The sequence below is a fragment of the Alexandromys fortis genome, unplaced genomic scaffold (genome assembly GCF_014885135.2).
Source record: "Alexandromys fortis isolate MF-2015 unplaced genomic scaffold, M_Fortis_MF-2015_v1.1 scaffold_8_1_9099942, whole genome shotgun sequence".
NCBI classification, from domain to species: domain Eukaryota; kingdom Metazoa; phylum Chordata; class Mammalia; order Rodentia; family Cricetidae; genus Alexandromys; species Alexandromys fortis.
The window spans coordinates 132825-154740 of NW_026067898.1; the positions used below are offsets into that span (position 1 = coordinate 132825).

The window sequence follows — 21916 nt, forward strand, 5'->3', positions numbered from 1 at the left end:
TGGGACTTGCAATGATCTGAGCAGAGGCCTCCAAGGAGAGAGAACACAGATTCTTGACTCTTTGAAATATTCATTGAAGTCAGATTCCTAGGGTCACTTTTTCCCCCATAGCTAATTAGAAGTCTTAACTGTGAGGCTCCTTTATATGTAAAATAGGAATACAACTCTCTGCTCCATCTACCTTCAGAATCATTTTTTAGATTTGGCTCCTATAAAAGAAGGCTAGAAAACCATTTCATATGAGTACATTATGTTTCCCTTCTCAGGAAATCTTCTTAGCCTGAAGTCATGTTCTTGTATTTCTTCCTAACTCTGAGCACCTTTGTCTAATCATCCTGTGGCTCAGCATCAGGGTCAGCTAGAGAAACCAATCTCTTATTTTCACTTTGAAGATTCAGAACACTCCAACAATAAGGGGTGCCTGGGGATAAAATTCTATTAGTTAATTAATTCTCTCTTCTCCTCAGGGCCTATCCGCTGACTGGTGGAATTATCGACACTTCCAGCATCATGTGAAACCAAACATCTACCCCAAGGATCCAGACATTGATTTGGGCCCACTTTTCCTGGTTGGAGATACTCAGCCTGTCAAGGTGCATTTAGCAACCATGTTAGGAAAATGTTCCTGGAAGTGATCCTTCTCATGGAAAGGTCAATTTTGATTGTTCTAACTTCACAGAGGATCTCAGAGCTTCTCTCCCTTTTAAGGTCCAGATAAAGACCTGAATAGGAAAGTGTAGGGTTATAAGCATAAAAGAACTTTAAGAGTTCTAAATTTTTGACCATAAACGTCACTCAGTCCAGACTCCCACAGCAGAAGATATAATAACCTGTATCACCCTGCTTGAGCAATCCCAATGACAGGTTTACTTCTAGTCTTTATCACTACCTCTGAGGCAACATAAACATTTTCAGGGAGTAGAATCAGATGACAAGGACCAACATTAGTTTTCAAAGCAAGGATAAGAAGAAAGGTCACTGAGAGAAAATAAACTTAGTGCATTTGGTTAGCACTAGACTGCAACAACTGGTTGACTCAACTCATTCTAGTCTAGTTAAAAGAGATATTCATTTTGGTATGTTTGATTTATATGAACCACATTGCTTAATGACTTATATGACAGCTGTAGATCCAACTCATAATTTGGACTTTTAAACAGAAACTGGTGTGTTAAAATAATATGCTGAATTTTTCAGTCATTGATTCTTCTTTAAAGTCTCAACTTGAGTCTGTTATATAAAAGACTATATAAATTACTGAGTTTTATAAGAAAGATAGTGCTCCTTAAACAAAGGAAGCATCCTGACTGAAGTTTACCCCTTATCTGGGAGAATGATCGCTCCCAACAACCACATACTTTCACACAGATCTCTATCTTCCAGAAGAACTTAAGAGTATTAGGAAATTTGATTTCATCTTTGTTGCTTGTTGCCTGAACATGTTTAACACAGAATGCAAAAACAGTGTAACTTTTAGAAAATTTTTTCCGTCTTTGAGGAACTTTTCTTCTGCCCCAAATAAGGGAGAACATAAAGGTTCTTGCTTATGTACGTGCCAAAGATGTTACCTACTATTACGAACGAATTGCTTTTGACAACTGTTTGATTCCCCTGGTGCTTGTGGACTTCCATGCTCCACACTAGAATGGTGATGATGGGTTTGTGTCTTTGACATACCTCCCCGGAGCACAGGTAAGGAAGTAACTTGACTCCCTCCAAATCACCTTCTAGAGAGCTGCGCTTAGCATAAATGCTGCCACTTCACAAATATGGAAACCATCTCTATAGATTCTGGAAGATGCCTGTGAGCCCACTCACAGAATGTTTGTTCGAGGTCTAGATGCTACAGCCTACAGCATGAACTGCAGTTATTCCACCTCTGAAACTCAATATTTTATTTCCACAGAGTGATGTCTGAGTTACAAGTTTTTCCTATCATATATCCTCCCTGAAAGCCTTTCAAACCCTAACCCATTATTCAAACAGGACTTTCTTAGCCCACTTTGACTGTCCAGAAAGACTTAATGTCTTTCTTCAGGGTGGTACTCAACTAGTCCATCTAGGTTTTTCAGGTCCCAAGCATATTCCATCTCACTCCTTTCCAGTGTTTCTCACTACTTAGGTGTCTGGAAACTTGAGAGCAACCACAAATAGATACTAGTATTTCATCACCATAATATTTCTTTGTATTTATTGTAATAAAAGCAGGTGCTAGGTGCATTATCTATATAAAGGAAGATTTCTATACATAGAAGGGCAAGGGACAACTAAATGAAATGAGTCCAACACGTCCTCTAATATTGTGACTTACTTACCAGAGGGAAACAAAGAGTGTGTATGAATTAATATTCACTCATTTAATCCCTTAATGAATGTCAGCTAGATATCATAGATATACAATCATTAATCCTATGCCTCAAAGTAATTGCTACCATTGCATCCTGAGCATGGATCAGACTCATCAAGAAACCCAGGAAATGAATCAGATTCTAATTTCTGAGTGGAATCATATAGTTGCACATGATGAGAAACTGCATATAATGTTTATAAAAATATCATATACACTATCGTGATGTTTCAGTATAGTAAGTTAATTGAAACTCATGACAAGAATGTAAAAGAAAAGAGAGGAGAGAAAGGGGAGGTAGCCTGTATATCCCTTTTGTCACAAAGCCTCTTAGTGAGCTTCCATTAGATGGGAACAGTAGAGACAGAGACAGAAGTTCAAGCTAAAGTCTAAGTACCACAGTTAATGAGAGCGTAAAAGAAAACTCCACAGAAACATTTATTCTGAAGTTAACATTGCGTGAGAAGAGAATGAATTTCAAAGTGTTTTGAATAACTTAAAAAATATTAAACTTTTTTTAGTTGAGAATTATTTTAAAATGATAGTAAACTCTGAGCAAGAGTTACCCTCAGTTAAAGTGGCTATTTATTCCCAAGCCTGCTCTGGTTCTTCTGGTGTCTCAAGTTTGATAGGCAGTGAGTCCTAAATTCACACCTCCCCTCTCATCCCTTACCACTCCATCTCTGTCTCTCTCTTCCTCTCTGTGTCTGCCTCCTCTCTCCCTCCCTCTCTCTCTCTCTCTCTCTCTCTCTCTCTCTCTCTCTCTCTCTCACACACACACGTGCTAGAGAATAATGACTTTTTCTTTTATCCTCTGCCCTTGTAGTATGGCAAGAAGAAAATCAAATACATTGACTATGAGAAGCAGCACCTGTACTTCTACATGGGTGAGTCTCCTGCAGCCACTTTTCTTGTCAGTGAGCCATGCTGAAGGCATGATTGGAACTGTCTCACAGAAACCAACCCGTATCTGATTTGTTCATGAGAAAATAAACAGATCTTATTTCAGACTCACTGGTGGGAAAGTATGAAATGAAAATAGAAAAGTAAACAGGCATTTTTAACAGGTGCCTCATCATACTAGGTATTTGGCAAGAAATAAAAGATATACTTAAAGAGGGTCAGAATGCTAATAGGGAGTCAACACCTTGTATGAGAAAATTTTAACAACATTGAAATAAAAGAAAAAAAACCCTTTGTAATGGAAAAAAAGAGGTAGAAAGACAACACTGAAAAAATTGCGGTGTGGTACCAGAAAAAGTAGACCCCCAAGATACAGAGCATCGAGAAAGTTTCTACATGGAAGAAACCTTGTAGCTGCTGAGATCAGCAAACAGCTATAACATTTGCACGTAAATCAGACACTTAGATGATAGGTATGTGGATAGATAGATAGATAGATAGATAGATAGATAGATAGATAGATGATAGATAGATAGATGTAGGTAGATAGGTAGGAAGGTAGAGAGGTAGGTAGACAGACAGATGACAGAGAAAGAGATCTTACACTATAATGCCAAGCTTGAAAGCAAAACCATTTAGTTTACTAATTCTGATAGCAATATTAATATTCTTATTAAATAAAATCAAACTCCTGGTAACTTATGAACAAGTTTTCAAGTAACTCCAAAGTACATCAATCTAAAACATACTTGCACATCTAGAAACACACTAACATCAGGGAAGGAAACAAACAGCACCTGAACACCACAGGTTGTCTACTGAGGATATGTTCTTTCAGGGGACATTTGAACAAGGTCTAGAGACATTCTTGCTTCTCAGTATGGAAGGGAAGGGGGATAATTTCAAAAATCCTATAATGCACAGGAAAAAACCATCCTAATAAATGATTGCCCAGCCATATAATTCAATACTTCTGAGACTGAGAAACCCTCACAGTGGCCTATTTGCCCACTGAGGGAACTAGTGGTCACTTGTAACACACCTATGGAAGATGGCCACTAGGTGAATTATTTGTCAAGTAGGCTTGCATCTCTCTTCCGCACTGGGATTTGGTGTCACTGCACCCTTTTTATGCCAATTTCCAAATCGTAGCTGCCACCGGACATGTAGTTTCACAAAAAAGCATTTGTTCTCTGAACTTTGCTAAGTACTATGTCTTCACATCACATTTCTGTAACTGTTAAATATCCCCTTAGCTTATAAACAGTGAGGACAGAGTATAAACTCACTCCAGCATGCCTACGTCACAAACCCTCCACGGTTTCTTGGTGCCACTTCTCTTTGAAATGCCAGTTGAGCCTCTTATGTATAAATAAGTCCAGTTGTCACAGAGAAACATGGCCATGAACTTGTTAAAGATGACTAGGAAAATTTTATTCAGATTAATGTGAAAGGAGAGAGGAGCTTCAGTCCCAGTGAGCTAAAAACTCTGCAGAAACAAATGGCGAGGAGGGAAAGTTTTCCAAATACTAAAGAAATGCATTGAAAGATACTGACCTCCCGGTCGAAAGGAGTGTGATACAGTTAGACCATCTCTGCAACTGGCGTTCACTGGTGCTGGGCTTTGTTCCCACTTGAAAAGAGGCTTTGTTTATAATATTTCAAGAGGAAGGCCCCCTGGTCCTTGAGTTCCAGCAAATAAATCTCAAAGGAAGAGAGAAATGATTTGCAGTTAGACATAGCCTAAATAATTCTCTATGGAAAATGATGCCAGGTTCCTCTTATCAGGGGGCATGGGACAAAGTAAATTGTTCTGGCAGCATTTGGTTTTCCCAAGTGGGAACTTTAAGGAAGCTGAGTGTCCTGGCTTTGAGCTGCTACAGTGAGTATGTGTGAAATCGATTGTGCTGACAATTAGCAATCCTCATGGATCAAGCTTGGGATCTAGTTGAGAACGAAGCTCAAAGGAAGCTAGCTAAAGTTTGACCAGGGAAAAAATATTGGTCCACAGTCTAAGAGTCTCTCAGAGATTGTTTTGTGCTCTTTGGAAGCCTTACTGATGTGATGAGAAAACCAGGTAGATAGCTCTCTGTCCAGAAAACAAGTACACGACTTCATTCCTGTCATACTGAAGTATTGTGACAGAATCAATCTCTGAGGACTTAGAGGGCCTAAAAGACTCCAGAACCTAAGAAAACCTTGAAAGATCACAACAGAAGAGTGGGGAAGTGTCTATCAGAATGACTCTTACAAGATTTCATTAGCTACTTCGGGAAACTTGCACCTGGAATTGTTGGCCAAATTATCCCCCCGACCCAATCCCTGACGTGTGAAAGCCCAGTGGAGTTTAGAATGTGGTTCTGGGTATCAACCCTTCTCAAAGCCAACCCTCTAGGAAGGGCATGTGGAATAGACAAACACCTACTGACTTGCACCAGGGTTCACATTGCTCATTTATCCATCAACTTTCTTTTGGTTTTCAGTTGCTCTTCCCCTCCTCATGCCTGTCTACTTCAATCTCCAATCCATGCAAGTGATGTACCTTCGAAAGTACTGGGTGGTGAGTTGAGTTACTTATCCCATCTTCGAAACCTAGACCAGATAGAAAATGAGTTGAAAGTGCTGCGTGTTCTCCAGGTGTAACAGGACATCTGATTGAGAAAGTATCCAAAGAACGAGATCTGGAACCATGTTTAAGACTTCTCACCAAAATGCTTATCTCTGCAGGACATTGCTTGGGTCAGCAGCTTTTACCTTCGGTATTTCATCACATTTGGACCTTTCTATGGCATTTTTGGAACGGTGTTGCTCATATATTTGGTCAAGTAAGAATTTTTTTTTTTATTTCTCTAACCTTGTTTTTTACCAGAAACATTTGTAGTTAGTAAAATATGATAACAGCATGGTCCACTGCCATGAGAAGTTTGAAAGCAACCTGAAAGGTGGTAGTTTAAAGGATTGAACAACACAAGCTCCCTCTAAGAATTTGTCCCGGTTGAATCTCCCCTTCTTCCTTAGATTCCCAACGAAACCATGCCAGTTGTTCTTTGAAGGCATTGTAGCTAGTGGTTTGACACCAGAAACTCTGTCAAGAATCATCATGAAGCAAGAAAAATTTTAACTTTTATCATGACGAGAAATTTTTCTACAAACCAAAAGGGCTTCAAACCACTATTTTGCATACATAGCCCTTCCCAAACTTCTAATTTGTTTCTTTCTCATTCAGCTGCATTGTTACACTAAACGCCTACTAGTTTTAAGGATAATGAGAGCAACTGTGCATCAGACAGCCGGTTAAAGGCTTGACAGTCATCGCTTTGTTTGATGTAATCCCCACACAGTCTTATGATGTAGATAGTATCATCTTTCTTTCTTTCCGCTCAGGGAACTGAAGCTTGGAGAGATTAAATCACTTGCCTAAGGTAACAGAACAAGTAAGGGCCAAGAAAGGTGCCAAGACAGAACTTGAACCCAGCTCTATCTGATGGCAAACTGTCAATTGCTTTACAAATGCCCTTAGAGAACCTGGTAATTTTCTTTTCTTGTGCTGGGAATTGAACTGGGCTTCATGCATGCCAGGCAAGCACTCAGCCACTGGTATATTTCATCCTTGCACCAAAGCTAGAGTAGACTGCTTACAGGTCGTGCTCCTGTGAGTTAGGAAGTAGAACAAAGCATATTGTCAAATACTTGTGTGTCAACTCTAGTGAGAATTGGCATTCAAAGAGGAAATGGACTGCCGTTAGAACCTTAGAACCTTGTTCATTGTCTCCAGTGTTTGGCCTGTTCAGCCAGAGGTCATGCAAGCTCAGTGATTTCAACTAAAACACACCAAAGGAGTCACCAAGACTACTTTGTATTCCTCCAAAGGTTTATTGAGAGCCCCTGGATTGCCTATGTTACCCAGATGAGTCACATACCAATGAAAATGAGCAAGGATGAGAATCACGACTGGCTCAGCACTCAGGTGATGGTGGCATTCCCAAGGGACAATCCTTCTAGCCAGACGGTCTTATAATCTGTTTGCCTTAAACAATAATGGTAACTTGCCTTCATAAAGCACTTCCCTGAGGACAGGCACTGTGCAATGGTTTGCATTTAACTACACAAGGAAGACATAATGATGATTCTCACCTTACAAAATGATAGAGTTGACTTGTAAAAAAGGTTGGTAACTTGTATGTGTGCACACATCTAATAAGTGATTGCAGCAGCTTTTAAACCTAAGCAGTTTAATTATAGAATCTTGCGTGCAAAGTACAAGTCAGTCACCTGTAATCCAACAGCCGAATCTGACCCACTGATTGTTTGTACATATAAAGTTTGACTGAGGCATTATCATGTTCAGTTATTTATATATTATCCATGGCCACTTCCTTGCTATGACAAAATTACTGATGATAAAATTAAGAAATTTAGTATTGAAACTCTAAACTACTCCCTATTCAATACAACATGACTAGCCCTAAAACTGTATACACACAAACAATAATGCATATATTTGTGTATACGTGGACATATATATGTAACAACAGTAATCAAAGGAACAGGCTATAACTTTGAAAATAGAGTGGGGCATTGAAGGAGTTGGGGGAGAGTATTTGGGAAGGACTGTAAAAGGAAAATGAAGGGAAGACGTGTTATAATTCTATTTTGGTAAGAAATGGGTGTTTAAAAAATCTAAAGATAAGATTAATTACCTGGGAATTCATAAAAAATTGTGCTGACTTCCTATTCTAATCACTCATGTAACAAAGCCTTTCAAGTAAATATAAGACTCAAAATTCTAGGATGAGTTGTACACCAGGAGGGACCCTAGAAATGATGATTTTACTATATGGGCAACACATTTCAGAGAGGGAGCATGGTGTGCTCACCACACATGCAGCTAATGCTTAGCAAAGTGATGGCCAACCCAAAACATTCCTGCCTCCTAACTCATGGTCCTTTCCACTGGCTCTGTTACAGTAATGGGGAATTTGGTCATTATCTCGTTTATTTCCAGGCTCATACGCAAACTCAGAGAACCTCACCCTTTACAGTCGAAGAATGGTTCTCAGGCGTTCAGCCAAAGAACTACTTCTGTATCTTCTAGTTTTTACTCATTTCTTTAGTCATTAGTTAGACTAGGTGCTTCCCACATTCATGTTAGATTTACATACTGTTTATATTAATTGTTTCCCAGAATACTTGACCTTTCATTTATGTGAGTATTAATGCTTTTTTGATGATATATTATAAAGTAGGGCTTTTAAAACATTCCCATGTTGTAAACATGTTTCTACCTGGTACTTAACCCTGTAATTTTATTGTAGACTTTATTAATATTTTATTATTTTATATCACTCAGAATACCTCAAGTCCTAACCATATATTTTCCACAACATTTCTTAAAAAAAAAAAAAAAACAACTCATCTCAACCAAACTCCTCATTCATGACTGCTTACTCTTCTGTGTCTAAGGAATGGCTGTGACATTTTCTCCTTCAATCCTATATATTCCTTCATATGTACTTCTTAGCAAAATAGTCTAGTGTGTTTTAAATGGCAAGCTTCATGAAGGGCGGGACTTTGTTGTGTATCACTCATAGTTACTAAAAATAAACAAATAACAACCCTGGGTTAATAGGTGATTCCATGAAATAAGTAGCATTTTCAACACTTGCCCTCACTTACAGCTAATGAAAGGTCTTTCTTAACAGATTGTGGCCACCTGCAATATTGAGCAGTCCTTTTTCAATGATTGGTTCACTGGGCACTTGAACTTCCAAATTGAACATCAGTAAGTGAAGCGTATGATCCGTTATGGAGCCAGGGCTGACCCAATATAGCAGAGTCGGCAACCGTTCAGTGAAGAGCCTCAGAGAATTAAGAAGTTTAACCAAGGTTCTCTAAAGACTGCTGGCCATCAGTGCCAGTGGTTGGGTTGGGAAGGGAAGAAGTGGAAATCTAAAGGTTGTGGAAAGCAAACTGGAATTACAGAAATGGAGCAGTAGCTTTCCTTCCATATATTATGAGTATTGAGAACTGGTGACGTCTATAGGTCAGGGTGGAGGGAGGTATGTAGATGGATGAGTGCATGTGCCCATGCATATTTTATTTGCTAATGAAACCTAAGAAAAAGTATAGCACCGAATAACCACAATTTATTGAAATTTAAGTATATTAATGTAACTATCATTAAATAATCATCAATGAAATCCAGTCACTTTTGCAATTCTCAGGTGAATCTGAAGATACTTTCCCAATCAATCAGTTAAGTGGAGATGCAATAAAGAGATGGAAAGTGATAATACTTGGATAGCTCATCTTCTCCAGAATATGCAGCAAGATGCTTCTCATGATTCCTTCTGTGAAGCTGCAGCTAGGAGTCAGAGAAAGAAACTCTTATGTTCTGTTTTCTCATTCTTTATTCTTAGTCAATCCTTGAACACCCTAGAAAACGAAGAACCACAATCCATATATTATTAAAGTGTTCAGATCCAGGAAGATTACTTGCCTAATTATGGCCAAACCTTAGAAAGCCATACCTTCTTGCCACAAATTCCAATCTGAGAACTTTTTTGCATTCCTTTTTTTTCAATTTAAAACAATCTTATTTTACATAACAATACCAGTTTCCTCTCTCTCCCCACCTCCCACTTTCCCCACCTTCCTTACACCCCACTCCCATCCAGTCCTCAAAGAGGGACAAAGTATGTAACATTACTTGAGGCAGGACCAACTTACTTTTAAATATCACAGCTAGACCCAAGTGAGTGAATATTTGACTGTTCAGCAGATAGGTTTTACACAGGAAGAATGAAAGAGAGTCAAGAATGGGAAAGATGTAATCTTTTGCTCTCCCAGGTAATTCAAAATGCTAGCTTATCCATATTCTCATTTGACCTGACCAAAACTAAGCATATTAAATGGAGTTAATATTTATTCTCTTAGCACTTCCCAAATGCTTGTCATCCACATGACTTACAGAGATGTTGAAAGAAGTTTGGGGAGTAGGCACTCTGGCTTGCTAGAAAGCTTGTGCGAGGTCAAGGTTGGGTCTGCATTATTAGTGAGAGTTTATTTAGAAATAACTAAAACTTCTTTGTGCTTCTCTTCAGGTGTAAGTTTCACATCTCCTGTTTGTTTTCTTAGCCTCTTCCCAACAATGCCACGCCATAATTATCACAAAGTGGCACCTCTGGTAAAGTCACTGTGTGCCAAGCACGGATTGCAGTATATAAATAAGCCCATATTGAAGGCATTTGGAGATATTATCAGGTAATAACATCATTTATCTTTGCTCATAGCTCTAATTTCTCTTGCTTCCAAGCTTTTCAGAAACTTTTGAATCATCCAACAACCATTCATTCATGAAGAGACACCAGTATTGACAATAATAATGACATATAAATATCTACTATTTATCTACTAGACTCTAGGTATTTCTTAGTGGAAATACCCCAGTGTCCTAGATAGTTCAAATGTCTTGAAATCGTGGTTATGTAGGATTTGTCTTTTTATTCCATATAGATCCCTGGACATGCTTTAGACTTTAACATGATAGGAACGACCATCAAATCTTTGATCCACTGGAGAAATTGTTACCACCTAGAGTGATTTGATGGCATGAATCAGTCTGGGTAACCAGCCATGCCTAGTGAGTCTAGCAGCAAATCCATGTGCATATGTATGCATTTCCCTGCAGGACATGGTACTGGACAAATTTACAACCACTGGTCTGAGTTTAATAAAGTTCTCTTTTTTAAAAATACCAGAGGAATATTGTAAAGGCCATCATGGTCACATCTGATCTCATATGCCTCTGTCAGTTTCTTCACATCCTTCTTCCTCTTTGTCATGCAGATATCTGGTCTACCTTCAGTTGCTCCAAAACTCCCTATGCCTGAGTATCTCATCCCTTTGCCATGTTTCTTCTGCCTGCAACATGCTTCAAAACTACTTCTCATTTCACCTTCTCAGTTCCCTACCACTCTCTAAGGCTCATTGCAATATTTCCCTTATGTCAGCCTTCACTGGTCTCAAGACTAAACAGATCTATCCTTATCACAGTCTTTGTCATAGCCTTGATTAAAGAGCTTGCTGAGTAAACAATTATTTAATGCTTATCTTTCAATTAAGGCCAAAAGTGTATATGAAAAGGATTTGTTTCTGTCTCTGTTGATATTATCTATGAAGATCCTAGAAATACATCTTCTATTATAAAATAGATAGGTAGGTGAATATGGTATGAGTTAATATATAAGTATATTGTATAAAAATAGTAAAATAAAAACAAAACTCAAACTTTGCTGGAAGAAAGCCAAACTCATCTGCTGAAGGGAATTCAGTGCATTTGATGTCCTTCTCTGATGAACAGACAGTTACACTTACCAAATGCGGCTAGAAACTACATTTTCTTAAAACAAGCAAAGCACCCAAAAATTTCATGGGAAATTCCTTTGCATTGAGTTTTATTTTCTGACTATTTTGTTTACTCCTCTAGGTCCTTAAAGAAGTCTGCTGCACTCTGGATGGAAGCTTACTATGAATGATGGAGAGTTGTGCACTTATTGGTATCTCTAGAGGGGGTGGTGCCCGTGCAAGAGCTTTTCTCTGATTAACTGAGAATTAACTGGCAGTGTTGGCACAGCTGAGAGTGCCAGGAATGTGAATCCCAAAGGCACATGTAAACTTTGAAGATCTCCTCTATAACTGAGAGGGGGGAGAAACACAGGTGACTTTGGTCAGACTAATCAAAGGGAAATGGTAGCTCACCTTTTCAACTTTTTCAGTAGGATTTTGGACCTAGCGAAACTGTTACACATGGAGTATAAGATGATGTGGACATAAATGGAATGGAGAAAAGTAATAAAGATCTCTGACAAAGTCCACTGGAAATCAGTGTAATGGTTCTTAGAAGAGAATTTTTTTTTATTTAAGGCATTCCTTCTGAAATACAAATTTTTGCTTACTTCCTTTCAAATAAGTAAACTTCTTTAAAAATTTGTCATAATTAACATTAAAATATCTTCATATGTTCATCTTCACCTTGGATTTTCTGTATTGTGGTTAACATGTGTGTAGTTAGTGTACACATGCATGTGTTTCTATGTGGAGAAATTAGAATTTCTCTAAAGTCTCCTTAAAGAATTAACAAACTCCAATCCCAGTAACAGTTGATAAAGAATATCTGTTTAAAGGTGCTTCTGTTTGGCTAAAGAATATAGTGTTTCTTGAATATAGGACTAGGTTTCTTACTCCACACCCAACAAAACAAAAGTCCCCAAATGGGAATCACTTACTGGATCACTTGGGTGAAGGGAAGAACTATGGGCTGTTTTAGGCCATTTTCTCAAGAAGCAAATTCAGCCTACTCCTAACCATTTTCTCTCTCATAAATGAATTTCATAAGTGATCACTATTTCTATTTTTTTGTTCAGTCTTGGTTTCAGCCCATATTTCTAGGAACTTGCCCTCCTTTTACAGATTTTCTAACTCTTGATAATTGTTTGTAATGATCTCTTGGGATCTTCTGTCTGTCGGTTACTAAAAGGAACACCCTAATGAATGGACGTTTTCCGACCACACTGGTTCCTTTTGTTAAACTATTCATAAAGGATATAATAAAACTTGACTTTACTTGTAGGAAAAAAACATGTGAGGACAAGGCTTTCTTCTATAGCTCTAAGCAAACAAGTGTTGCTGGCTGATCTGTTGTCTGAAGTCTTCGGTAGGCTTTCATGTCATTCACTCTCCCAAAGGTCTAATACTCCTGATTGAATTCCCTGCAAAAAACAGCACATTCAATTCCTCACTATTTCTGCAGGTTCACAAACACACATACCAAAGGTAAGAAAATAGGAATCAACTCTCTGGGAAGAAAGTTATGATTATGAAATGGTCATAATGCCCAATGAGAAATTTGAGCAAGAAGATGAGAAGAATTCAGAACTCTGTTGACTCAGTGATTCTTCCCAGTGTTAGTAGAGCCAAGGGTAATTTCTCCTGCCTAGACTCAGACATGCATGTGGGGTGAAATTGCAATTTGGTGGGTGTCCCTAGGTGTACCTGGTTCAGTTCCTAGATGCTCTCAAGTATTGCTTTTTCTTGGGTATTTTTTGGGAGGGGGGAAGGGAGTCCTTAGAAAAAAAGCAAAGAGCTTTTGCTGTCCAAACCTAATTACCTCAAAGGAATTCCTAGTCAGTATTAAAACCTGGCTATCCTTGAAATTCTGCACACATTGTATGACTGTGAATTTTTAAAGAAATGTTAGGAAATGTAGAGAGACTATATTGGGGAAATGAAAATTAATTAAATAAATAAGAAGTAGATCTAGTCAGCGAGTCCTGGGGTTTTCCTTCTTGGAAGGTTTGGGTTAACACCCTACTATGATACTTTACTTCTTATTAATCTTTTATATTTTCTATTTTACATGATTCAGTTTTGTTAATTTGTGTTGTTCTAAGAATTTATGTACATCTTACAAGTTACACAGCTTGTCAGTGTGAAACTTTTGTAGTGTTCCAATATGATGTTCTATATTCCTGAGCATTGCCAAAAAATACACTAAGCCATATGCTATATCGCAATTCATAAGAGTAGTTAGAAAAGGAACCTAGGGAATTATAGAAACAAAATTCGGGATAGGGGATGTTGTGAAAAAATGTGACAGCATGAAGGGAGACGAATGAGAGCTCAGCTCTGTAAAATGTGAGGGACAGAACAAGTCAGACATTGGGATCAAGAGAAAAGACCCTGTGGAAGAAAGAAGATGAAGACTTGAAAAAGCAGCAGGATCAAGGGCCGGAGAGGTTCAGAGTGCAGGAGCTGATTATCTTTATTACAAGTTCATTGGGAATCCCCTAAAAAGTAGGCCTTTAACATAGCTCTCAAGGTCATTTCTTTTAAAGACTCCTGAGCCAGGATAGCTAAGCCACTTTCCTTTTTGACCCACATATCTGATTCCTGGAGTATGACGGGAAGAAGTAAAGTTACCTACACAGAACCAGTTCTCCCATTCTGTGATCATTCATCAGAGAAGTTGCAAAAACAGCATGTTTCGGCTCTCTACCTCTATGGAACAATTAAACAAAAAAATAAAATAAACACAGCCAACACATCACCCAACACAAACACCAAACATCATCAGTGGGAAATAAAATTATTTGGTTGGGAATTCAGAAAGATGATAATTTTATTGATTGGCAACAACAAGACAAATTAAAATTACTCCGTAGCTAAAGTACCATTAACATTTTTCATGATGCACGGTTTTTCTGATTTCAAAAATATGTTAATGTAATCCCTTCCAATCAGATAGAAATAAGCTTTATTGAGTATTTAAGAAGCATTTTAGGGTCAGTAAGATGGCTCAATGGGCAAAGGTACTTGCCGCTAAGACTGACACTCTGAATTCAGTCTCTGAGTCTCTCACAGTCAAGAGAACTCCAGCAAGCTGTTCCCTAATGCCACACAATGCTGGCACACATGTGTCATGGGCGCACACAAGGGAATGAGCTAATAAATAAATATTAAAAAAATAAAATGGTGCTATATCTTTTATATTCTCATTTCATTTAGTGTGTTATTTTTGAGATTAATTCACACTATTGTTTATTGCATGATTCTCTGCTCTCCTGAAGCTGGGTAACATTCTTTGTACATATGTTCCTAATTTTAATTCATTAATCTACTGATGAATATTCAGGTTAATTACACATCTTAACTATAATGAATATTTCTGCAATGAAGAGGAAAAAGAAATATCTTTTGATATCCTAAATTTAATTATTTTAGACACTCACAAACTCCACAAACTTCTTACTGGTTCAAGGCATTGGGTAATGAGCTATAATATTTAATGAGCATTGTTCCATTTATTACCACAGCCCTATGTGGCAGATGCTACTGTTAAATTCCTTATAAAAATCAAAAATGTGACACCTAGAGATAATGAGCATTTTGTATGAATTCACAAATTGGTGGAGTAGATTTCAGACCTAGGAATATATGACTCTACCCTTGATGTCCATTCATTTTCATGCCAAGAAACCCCAGTGAAGGGGAGCTTAGTGAGGCGTTCAAAGGTATGAGCATCTTTAGAATATTTCTGACAGCTTTCTGCAAGCTGGTGGCATGCACAGAATACCACTTAGCCCTCTGCATCAGTGTGCTTCACCAGAATGCAGACCTACACAGGAGGCATGAAAGGAGTGTACAGTAGGTACCAGGAACAGCACAGGGAAGGTCCATCTTGGTTGACTTCCGCACATCAGCTTTTAAATATCAGGATAGTTTCCCACGGAGAGACTCAAGCTGGGTCTTAACCTTTCAGAATGACGGATCCTGCATTAAATATAGAATAGCAGAATGGGAGACTAATCTAAGGATTTGTAACAAACTGAATCAACCCAGCGAAAATCCATACTCCCCACGTACGGAGGCTTATGTCAGGGATAAACCACTAAACCTCTCAGGGTTCAGATAGTTTTACTATAGCCTGCAAAAACTTACTGATTAGGTCTGAGAAATAAATTAACTCACTTAAGTCCTTTTTATCATTGTCTCATTATTCTTTCTATGCCTTCTCCAACGCTCTCTCGATGTTTTTGTTGTTCTCTCGCTGCTCTACCCATCCCACACGGTTTCCAGTTTATATATAGACAGCTAACAAGAATGCATTTCACAGAATCACAGAAACCTGTGCATCTGACAAGGAGGCGCCTTACCTCTCAAAGGGGGCGTGGCTGTGAAGCTCACCTGCAAATACCTGGAGGATTAGTTAAGAATCAGTAAAAAAACTCTAAGAAGTTTCTGTGCACTAATCACACTTTTTAAGTGTAACTAGAAGTTTGTGATTAATAATTGCAGAAAAACACAACAGGGCTGTTGCACTCTGAACACTTTTGCATCATTCACCAGTGATTGGGACACAGCATTGGTAACCATAGCAATTTGTTGGCTTGGGAGGAAGGTAAGGTGCTCGATTTGCATCAGTGTCTAGCTGTCTGGGTTAAAGGAATCTAAAGGCATAAACAGTTACTTTCTCGGGCTATGACCTTATGTTAATTGAAACCAAGGTGAAGAATAAATACAGAATATTAGTAGCTTGTTAGGTTAGAGCAAAAGTCCAGTAGACTACACCTTCCTGAGTCTGTTGCTAGAGAATTCAGGGGCCACCCAGATGTACTCTCTTTGCTCAGTTCCTCCTGCCTAGGGCTCCTTCTTTGTGGAAGTCTTGTCAATAGGATAGCTGGCAGGAGAGGAGCTAGTGTTATGTAGATTTGACTATGAGAGCAAAGATTTGGGTGAGTGAATGCTTTCACATCAGGCCTTCAAGGTGTGGCAAAGGTACACAGTTGCCCATACAGGTAGAATTTTTTAACAAATGATTTATATACTGCTGGAATATTTGGGGAATGGATCCCATTTTGAAGAGGAGAAGACTCATGGCTTCACAAGGTTTTCAAAGAATTGACAGTGACTGTCCAAAAACAAGCGTTTCTGCAACTCTGCAATACGGGTTCTCCACCAGATCACATTCCTATGGATTTGTCTATTGGTCCATCAGCTCTGCTTCAGCTGCATAGTCTTGTGGGCTCACCGTACCCATGCTGTTTGGATGGCTTTCCCACATAGCTTGGCTCCTCATTATTTTTGCTTAAAATAATTAAGCAATGACAATTTGACTAGTTTTTTTTTTTGGCTAGGTAAATGAATTAGCTCCAGGAATTTGCATTCTAATCCTAAACCATTAGTTTTATACTCTACAGTGAAATTATCAAGATCACTTACCTTAATCTCCATGTCTGTAAATTATGTATGGTGCATAATAATATGTGCCTATACACACTAATAGCATGACTGTAATAATCAAAAGTCAGGCAAGTGGAATGGTTGCTTAGTGGGAACACCCTTAGATTCATATTGTAATTATTATAATCAGGGGTTTCCCCATAGTACAACTACGAATATTGAAAGAGGACCTAAGTACACAGACCGACAGGATAGAAAGCCACTGACTCATCTTTACAAGGATGAGGATACTTTCTTTAAATGAGAGGATTATGAGTCACAAATAAGAACATGAATTTTCCAGTTGCAACAAGTATCAATTATGAGCCACCTACAGTTTCTGACTGTACTCATTTCCCTGGAACCCAAATGCAGATCTTAGTTTGAAAGGATAGAAGAAATCAATGTTCTAGCTACCCAACTCCTGATTAACAATATAAGTACCCAGTTGTTATTCTAACAAATCTTACCAAACATAAAAATACTGTTTGTTGATTAATATACAATAAAGATTTGTCTTGAATGCCTCCATGATAGCCAACTACTCTCTGTGTTCAATTTTAGGAGTGCAGAAATTATAGAATCTTGGATTTAAATTCTGTTGAAAGTGTGAATATGCTTGGGTATTTTTTTTTCTTTCCCAGGGCTGCTTATAAAAGCTTGGAACCAGAAAAAAATTTAATTTTCCACTGAACATTCCTGTAGCTATCAAATGATTTCAAGATCAATATTTTAGCAAACTTGTTTCATCCTGTATCTTTCTACCTAACCACATCTCAATCTACTTACTAACACATTCTATTTTATGCATTTCAAAGTAAATTTCCAGGGGTTACTTAAAAAAAAAAGTTTCAGGTAATTCAAATGGAATGGTGTATTTTCTCATATTTAGTAAAAAAAAATGGTATAAAAACGTGTTGCAGTTTTATTTCTAAAGAATTATAATGTAGTTGCCTTCTCTGCAAAACCAATTAACTCAATGCAGAACAAACTTTCACACAGATTTACATGTATGTGTGTGTGTGTGTTAGTTTGCGTGTGCTTATATATCTTTCATGTATTTTAATTATTCTCTTTCGTTGGATGATATTTCTTGAACACCTGCATGGTCAGGCATTGACTTGGATTAAAAAGAAAGCAGCAGGAAACTGTACAAATTCTGGGAGACCATTAATCAACATGTTAGTGGAAGAAAATCAAAATAATCAAATATAAAGAAAACAAAGAACAATGTCAAGATGTTCATAATCAGGATGCTGGTCAGGCCTGGTGGCAAAAGTCTTTAATCCTAGAACCTGAAAGGAGAGGAAGGTGGATCTCTAAGAGTTAGAGACCAGCATGGTCTGCATAGTAAATTCCAAGCAGTTAAGGGCTGCATAGTAAGACCTTGTCTCAAAAGATCCAATACTAATAGTCCATCATCATCATTATCATCTCCACCATCATCAGGAGAGGAGCTAAGGAGGAAAACACCAGGTGAGTCTGACATCATCAGAGGCTAGTGCTAAGTGCCTGAGATAGAAACAAGCTCCAGTTCAAAGGACTGAATAAGCATATGCGACCTTGTCTCCTGGTTAGGTTTGTGTCCACTTGACACAAACTAGAGTCATCCTCCCCCCACCCCCCGGACCCTGCCATGTACCACACACCCCCTTTCCTCTCCTTAAAATTTGTGCCCTCTTTTTTCAGTTTTACACAAATACACACACTACTACATACAGACACACACACACACACTGACGCAACCTGCCCAGTTCCTATAATGTTGCCTATTTAAGGGTGCATGTAGTACGTGCATCCATGAGCAGGTGTGTGTGTATGTGTGTGTGTGTGTGTGTGTGTGTGTGTGTGAATACGGAGGTGGACAACAGTCAGTAATTTCTTAGGCTCCATCCACCTTGTTTTGAGGGACAAGGTTTCTCATTGGCCTAGATCTCACCAAATAGGCTAGGCTTTCTGGTTGTTGAACCCAAATCAAATCAAATCACTATTTCTTTTTTCCTATCTGTCTCTCTGTCTCTGTCTCTCTCTCGCGCGCGCTGTCTTTCTCTCTGTGTGTCTGTCCTCTCTCTCTCTCTCTCTCTCTCTCTCTCTCTCTCTCTCTCTCTCTCTCTCTCTCTCTCTCTCTCTCTCTCTCTCTCTGACTCTCTCTCTGTATCATTGTGAGTGTTTCTCTCATTCTTTGGATTGAGGTAGACGACTGGACTGTTAACATTGAGCTATGAAAAAGCAAAATTAAATATGGATGAGTAGGCACAGCTTTGCGTGACTTGAGTTTGCTTTCCAACNTCTCTCTCTCTTTCTCTCTCTCTCTCTCTGTGTATGGCTATGTCTATGTGTCATTGTGCGTGTTTCTCTCATTCTCAGAATCAAGCTCAAGATCCCAAGGATGTGAATCAGAGTAGTGCCATTGAGCTTTATCCTCAGCCCTACAACCTGTTAGCTGTTAGATCTAGGGCAGCACCAAGATTAAGTGAAAGTCTTCATAAGTAGCTGTTGAATGATTGAATGGATAATTATCTTTCCACTTTGTGTAACAAAATCTCTTAACCAGGCAGGAATTATGACAATAGAAAAGTCTAATAAAATTGTATCACTGAAAATATCTCAGATAAATGTCCAGTTAACTGCTTAAATATTCAGGAAGCAATTACTAGCTCAGGGAATGGCCTATCAATAGATATTTTAGGAATTGAGAGCTAAATTCCAGTGTTAGCTAACATAAAGAAGGTGAATAAAGAGTACAGGAGTCCAAGTCAGTTTCACATTCTCTGTATAGCAGCATGGTATAGCAGGTGACAAGCAGGCATTGGAGGTGAAAAGAATCAATAGACCTTATTTATGCTACCACACTACAAGTTTATAAACTGTCAAAAACGGAATAGTCTTGAGACCACATACGCCTCCCTGCTGCTCAAAGCATTAGAATTAATGTAAGACACCTGCTCATGTCTGCAGGTCGCTGTCTATAGCTTAACTAACCTCATCCTTGTGGACTCCAGTTTAAGGAATGAGGAGACAAAATGGATAGGACCTTAGCCTTGGCAGCAGGCTGCCTAGATCAGCACCTACTCTGTCCTGCCAAGAGATGCGCCCAGCAAATGTCTACTGGAGAATTCCAGGAAAGGCCAATTAGACCCATTTATCTCCTTGGATCTCTGTTAGAAGCTGTTTACCATTTTCTCAGTTTTTACCAAGTCCTTTAAAATCCTTTTGTGAAGTGCTTTGTTATATTTTAACTGCACTGAGAACTGAGGTTAGGGTTTTATTTCCTTGCTTGTTTGCTTGCTCGCTTGCTTTGTAAAATCATATCTGGTTTTACTGCATTTTATTGTAAACCTTTCTTTGTGTCTTTTCCATCACAGTTAAACAGCACTGTAGCTCACATGAATGATTACAATAAGGATTTCGGAGTCAAAGTTTACCTCACTTCCTTAATTCAATCTGAATGTCATCAGTATAAACTCTGTCTTCTTGGAGTATATATTAAAGCATGTATATGTATGTGTATGTATGTGCACAAACATATATAAATACAACTGGCTGAGTCTGGTTTTGCTGCTTATGTGTTTATGGTTTCAGGGCTGACCAGTCTGCATTGCACAACCAATAAGGAGCATCATCCTTGGGGAAAGTCAATCCTCCTTTTCCCAGCAGCCATGGGTTGCTTGTAGTACTTTGTATACAGTTATCAAATTTAACTATTGTTTAGCTTGCAAAGTCCCTAAATTCTAGCTTTGATAGGTGCTGTGTGAACACGGGCAAGTTGCTTCAAGCCTGAGTCTCAGATCCCTTATCTGTAAAATGCAGATATGAGCAACACTTATGACACAGAGTGCTTCACATATTAAAGAAAGTACTAAAGTCACTCCTCATAACTGAGCCTTCAAATGTCTCTGAGTCTCAGATCTCTAATCTGTAAAATGCTGATACCGACAGTTCTTAAGACACAGTATTACTTATGTGTATATTGAACAAAACACTATACATAAATCTATTAGATTATAAGCTTTTGAAATGTTAAACTCTCAGTAAACTTTATCATTATTGCTATTGGTGTTGGTTTTCAGCTCACCGCAGTTATTATCAAAAAGTAAAAATTAGATTGTATTTATCTTTCACAAATCATGTATTTTTATTCTCATTTATTCGATGAAGATTCTGGTTACAGACCGTAAAACTCCACAGGCAGCTGGGTGGTGGTGGCACACTCCTTTAATCCCAGTACTTGGGAGGCAGAGACAGGTGGGTCTCTGTGAGTTCAAGGCCAGCCTGGTCTACAAAGTGAGTTCCAGGACAGGTACAAAAAAAAAGAAAGAAAGAGAAAAGAAAGAAAGGAAGGAATAAAGGAAGGAAGCAAGGAAGGAAGGAAGGAAGGAAGGGAGGGAGGGAGGGAGGGAGGGAGGGAGAGAGGGAGGAAAAGAAATTCCACAGGGGCACACAGTTACACAAAACCACACTTGCCTTTAAAGTGTGTAAAATATCCCATGCAAACAAATCGTTCACTTACTAATCATCACATAGGGACCGGGGATAGCTATGCCCATACCCTATGGGAACTAAATGGAAAGACAATGAAGAGTGAGGGGTGTACATTCCCCACAAAGACAAATCAATGGGACAAGTACTGATCCCTCAGAAGGTGAATGGTGAGGAAGGAAAGGGAAGCAGGAAGATTTCAGAGTGCAATGCAGGAAATGCTTTGGTTTCATGAGAAGCAACAGTGCAATCAGTAGTACGAAAATTGTGAAAGCTCCTGCCTATCGAGCCAAACTCTCTAGTCTTATGTCGAAAGATCTTGGGAGTGATGAAAAGAATTGAGTCAGCAGAAACATCACTAACCGCACATTTAAGAGTCTATATTTGTAAAAAAGTGAGCCTGGTATG

At 38.5% G+C, this 21916-nt stretch overlaps 1 protein-coding gene across 2 annotated transcripts in view; it reads left to right on the forward strand.

Moving 5' to 3' along the window:
* Nucleotides 1-12670, forward strand: part of LOC126487638 (fatty acid desaturase 2-like protein FADS2B) — a 35507-nt gene extending 22837 nt beyond the window's left edge. For both annotated transcript variants that reach the window (XM_050120574.1, XM_050120580.1), the window contains 8 exons: nt 468-593; nt 3174-3234; nt 5734-5810; nt 5978-6075; nt 7121-7217; nt 8953-9032; nt 10388-10513; nt 11739-12670. In XM_050120574.1, the coding sequence (XP_049976531.1) occupies nt 468-593; nt 3174-3234; nt 5734-5810; nt 5978-6075; nt 7121-7217; nt 8953-9032; nt 10388-10513; nt 11739-11787 (714 nt within the window). In that variant the 3' untranslated portion in view covers nt 11788-12670. The remainder of the gene's footprint in view (nt 1-467; nt 594-3173; nt 3235-5733; nt 5811-5977; nt 6076-7120; nt 7218-8952; nt 9033-10387; nt 10514-11738) is intronic.
* Nucleotides 12671-21916: the final 9246 nt, after the last annotated feature.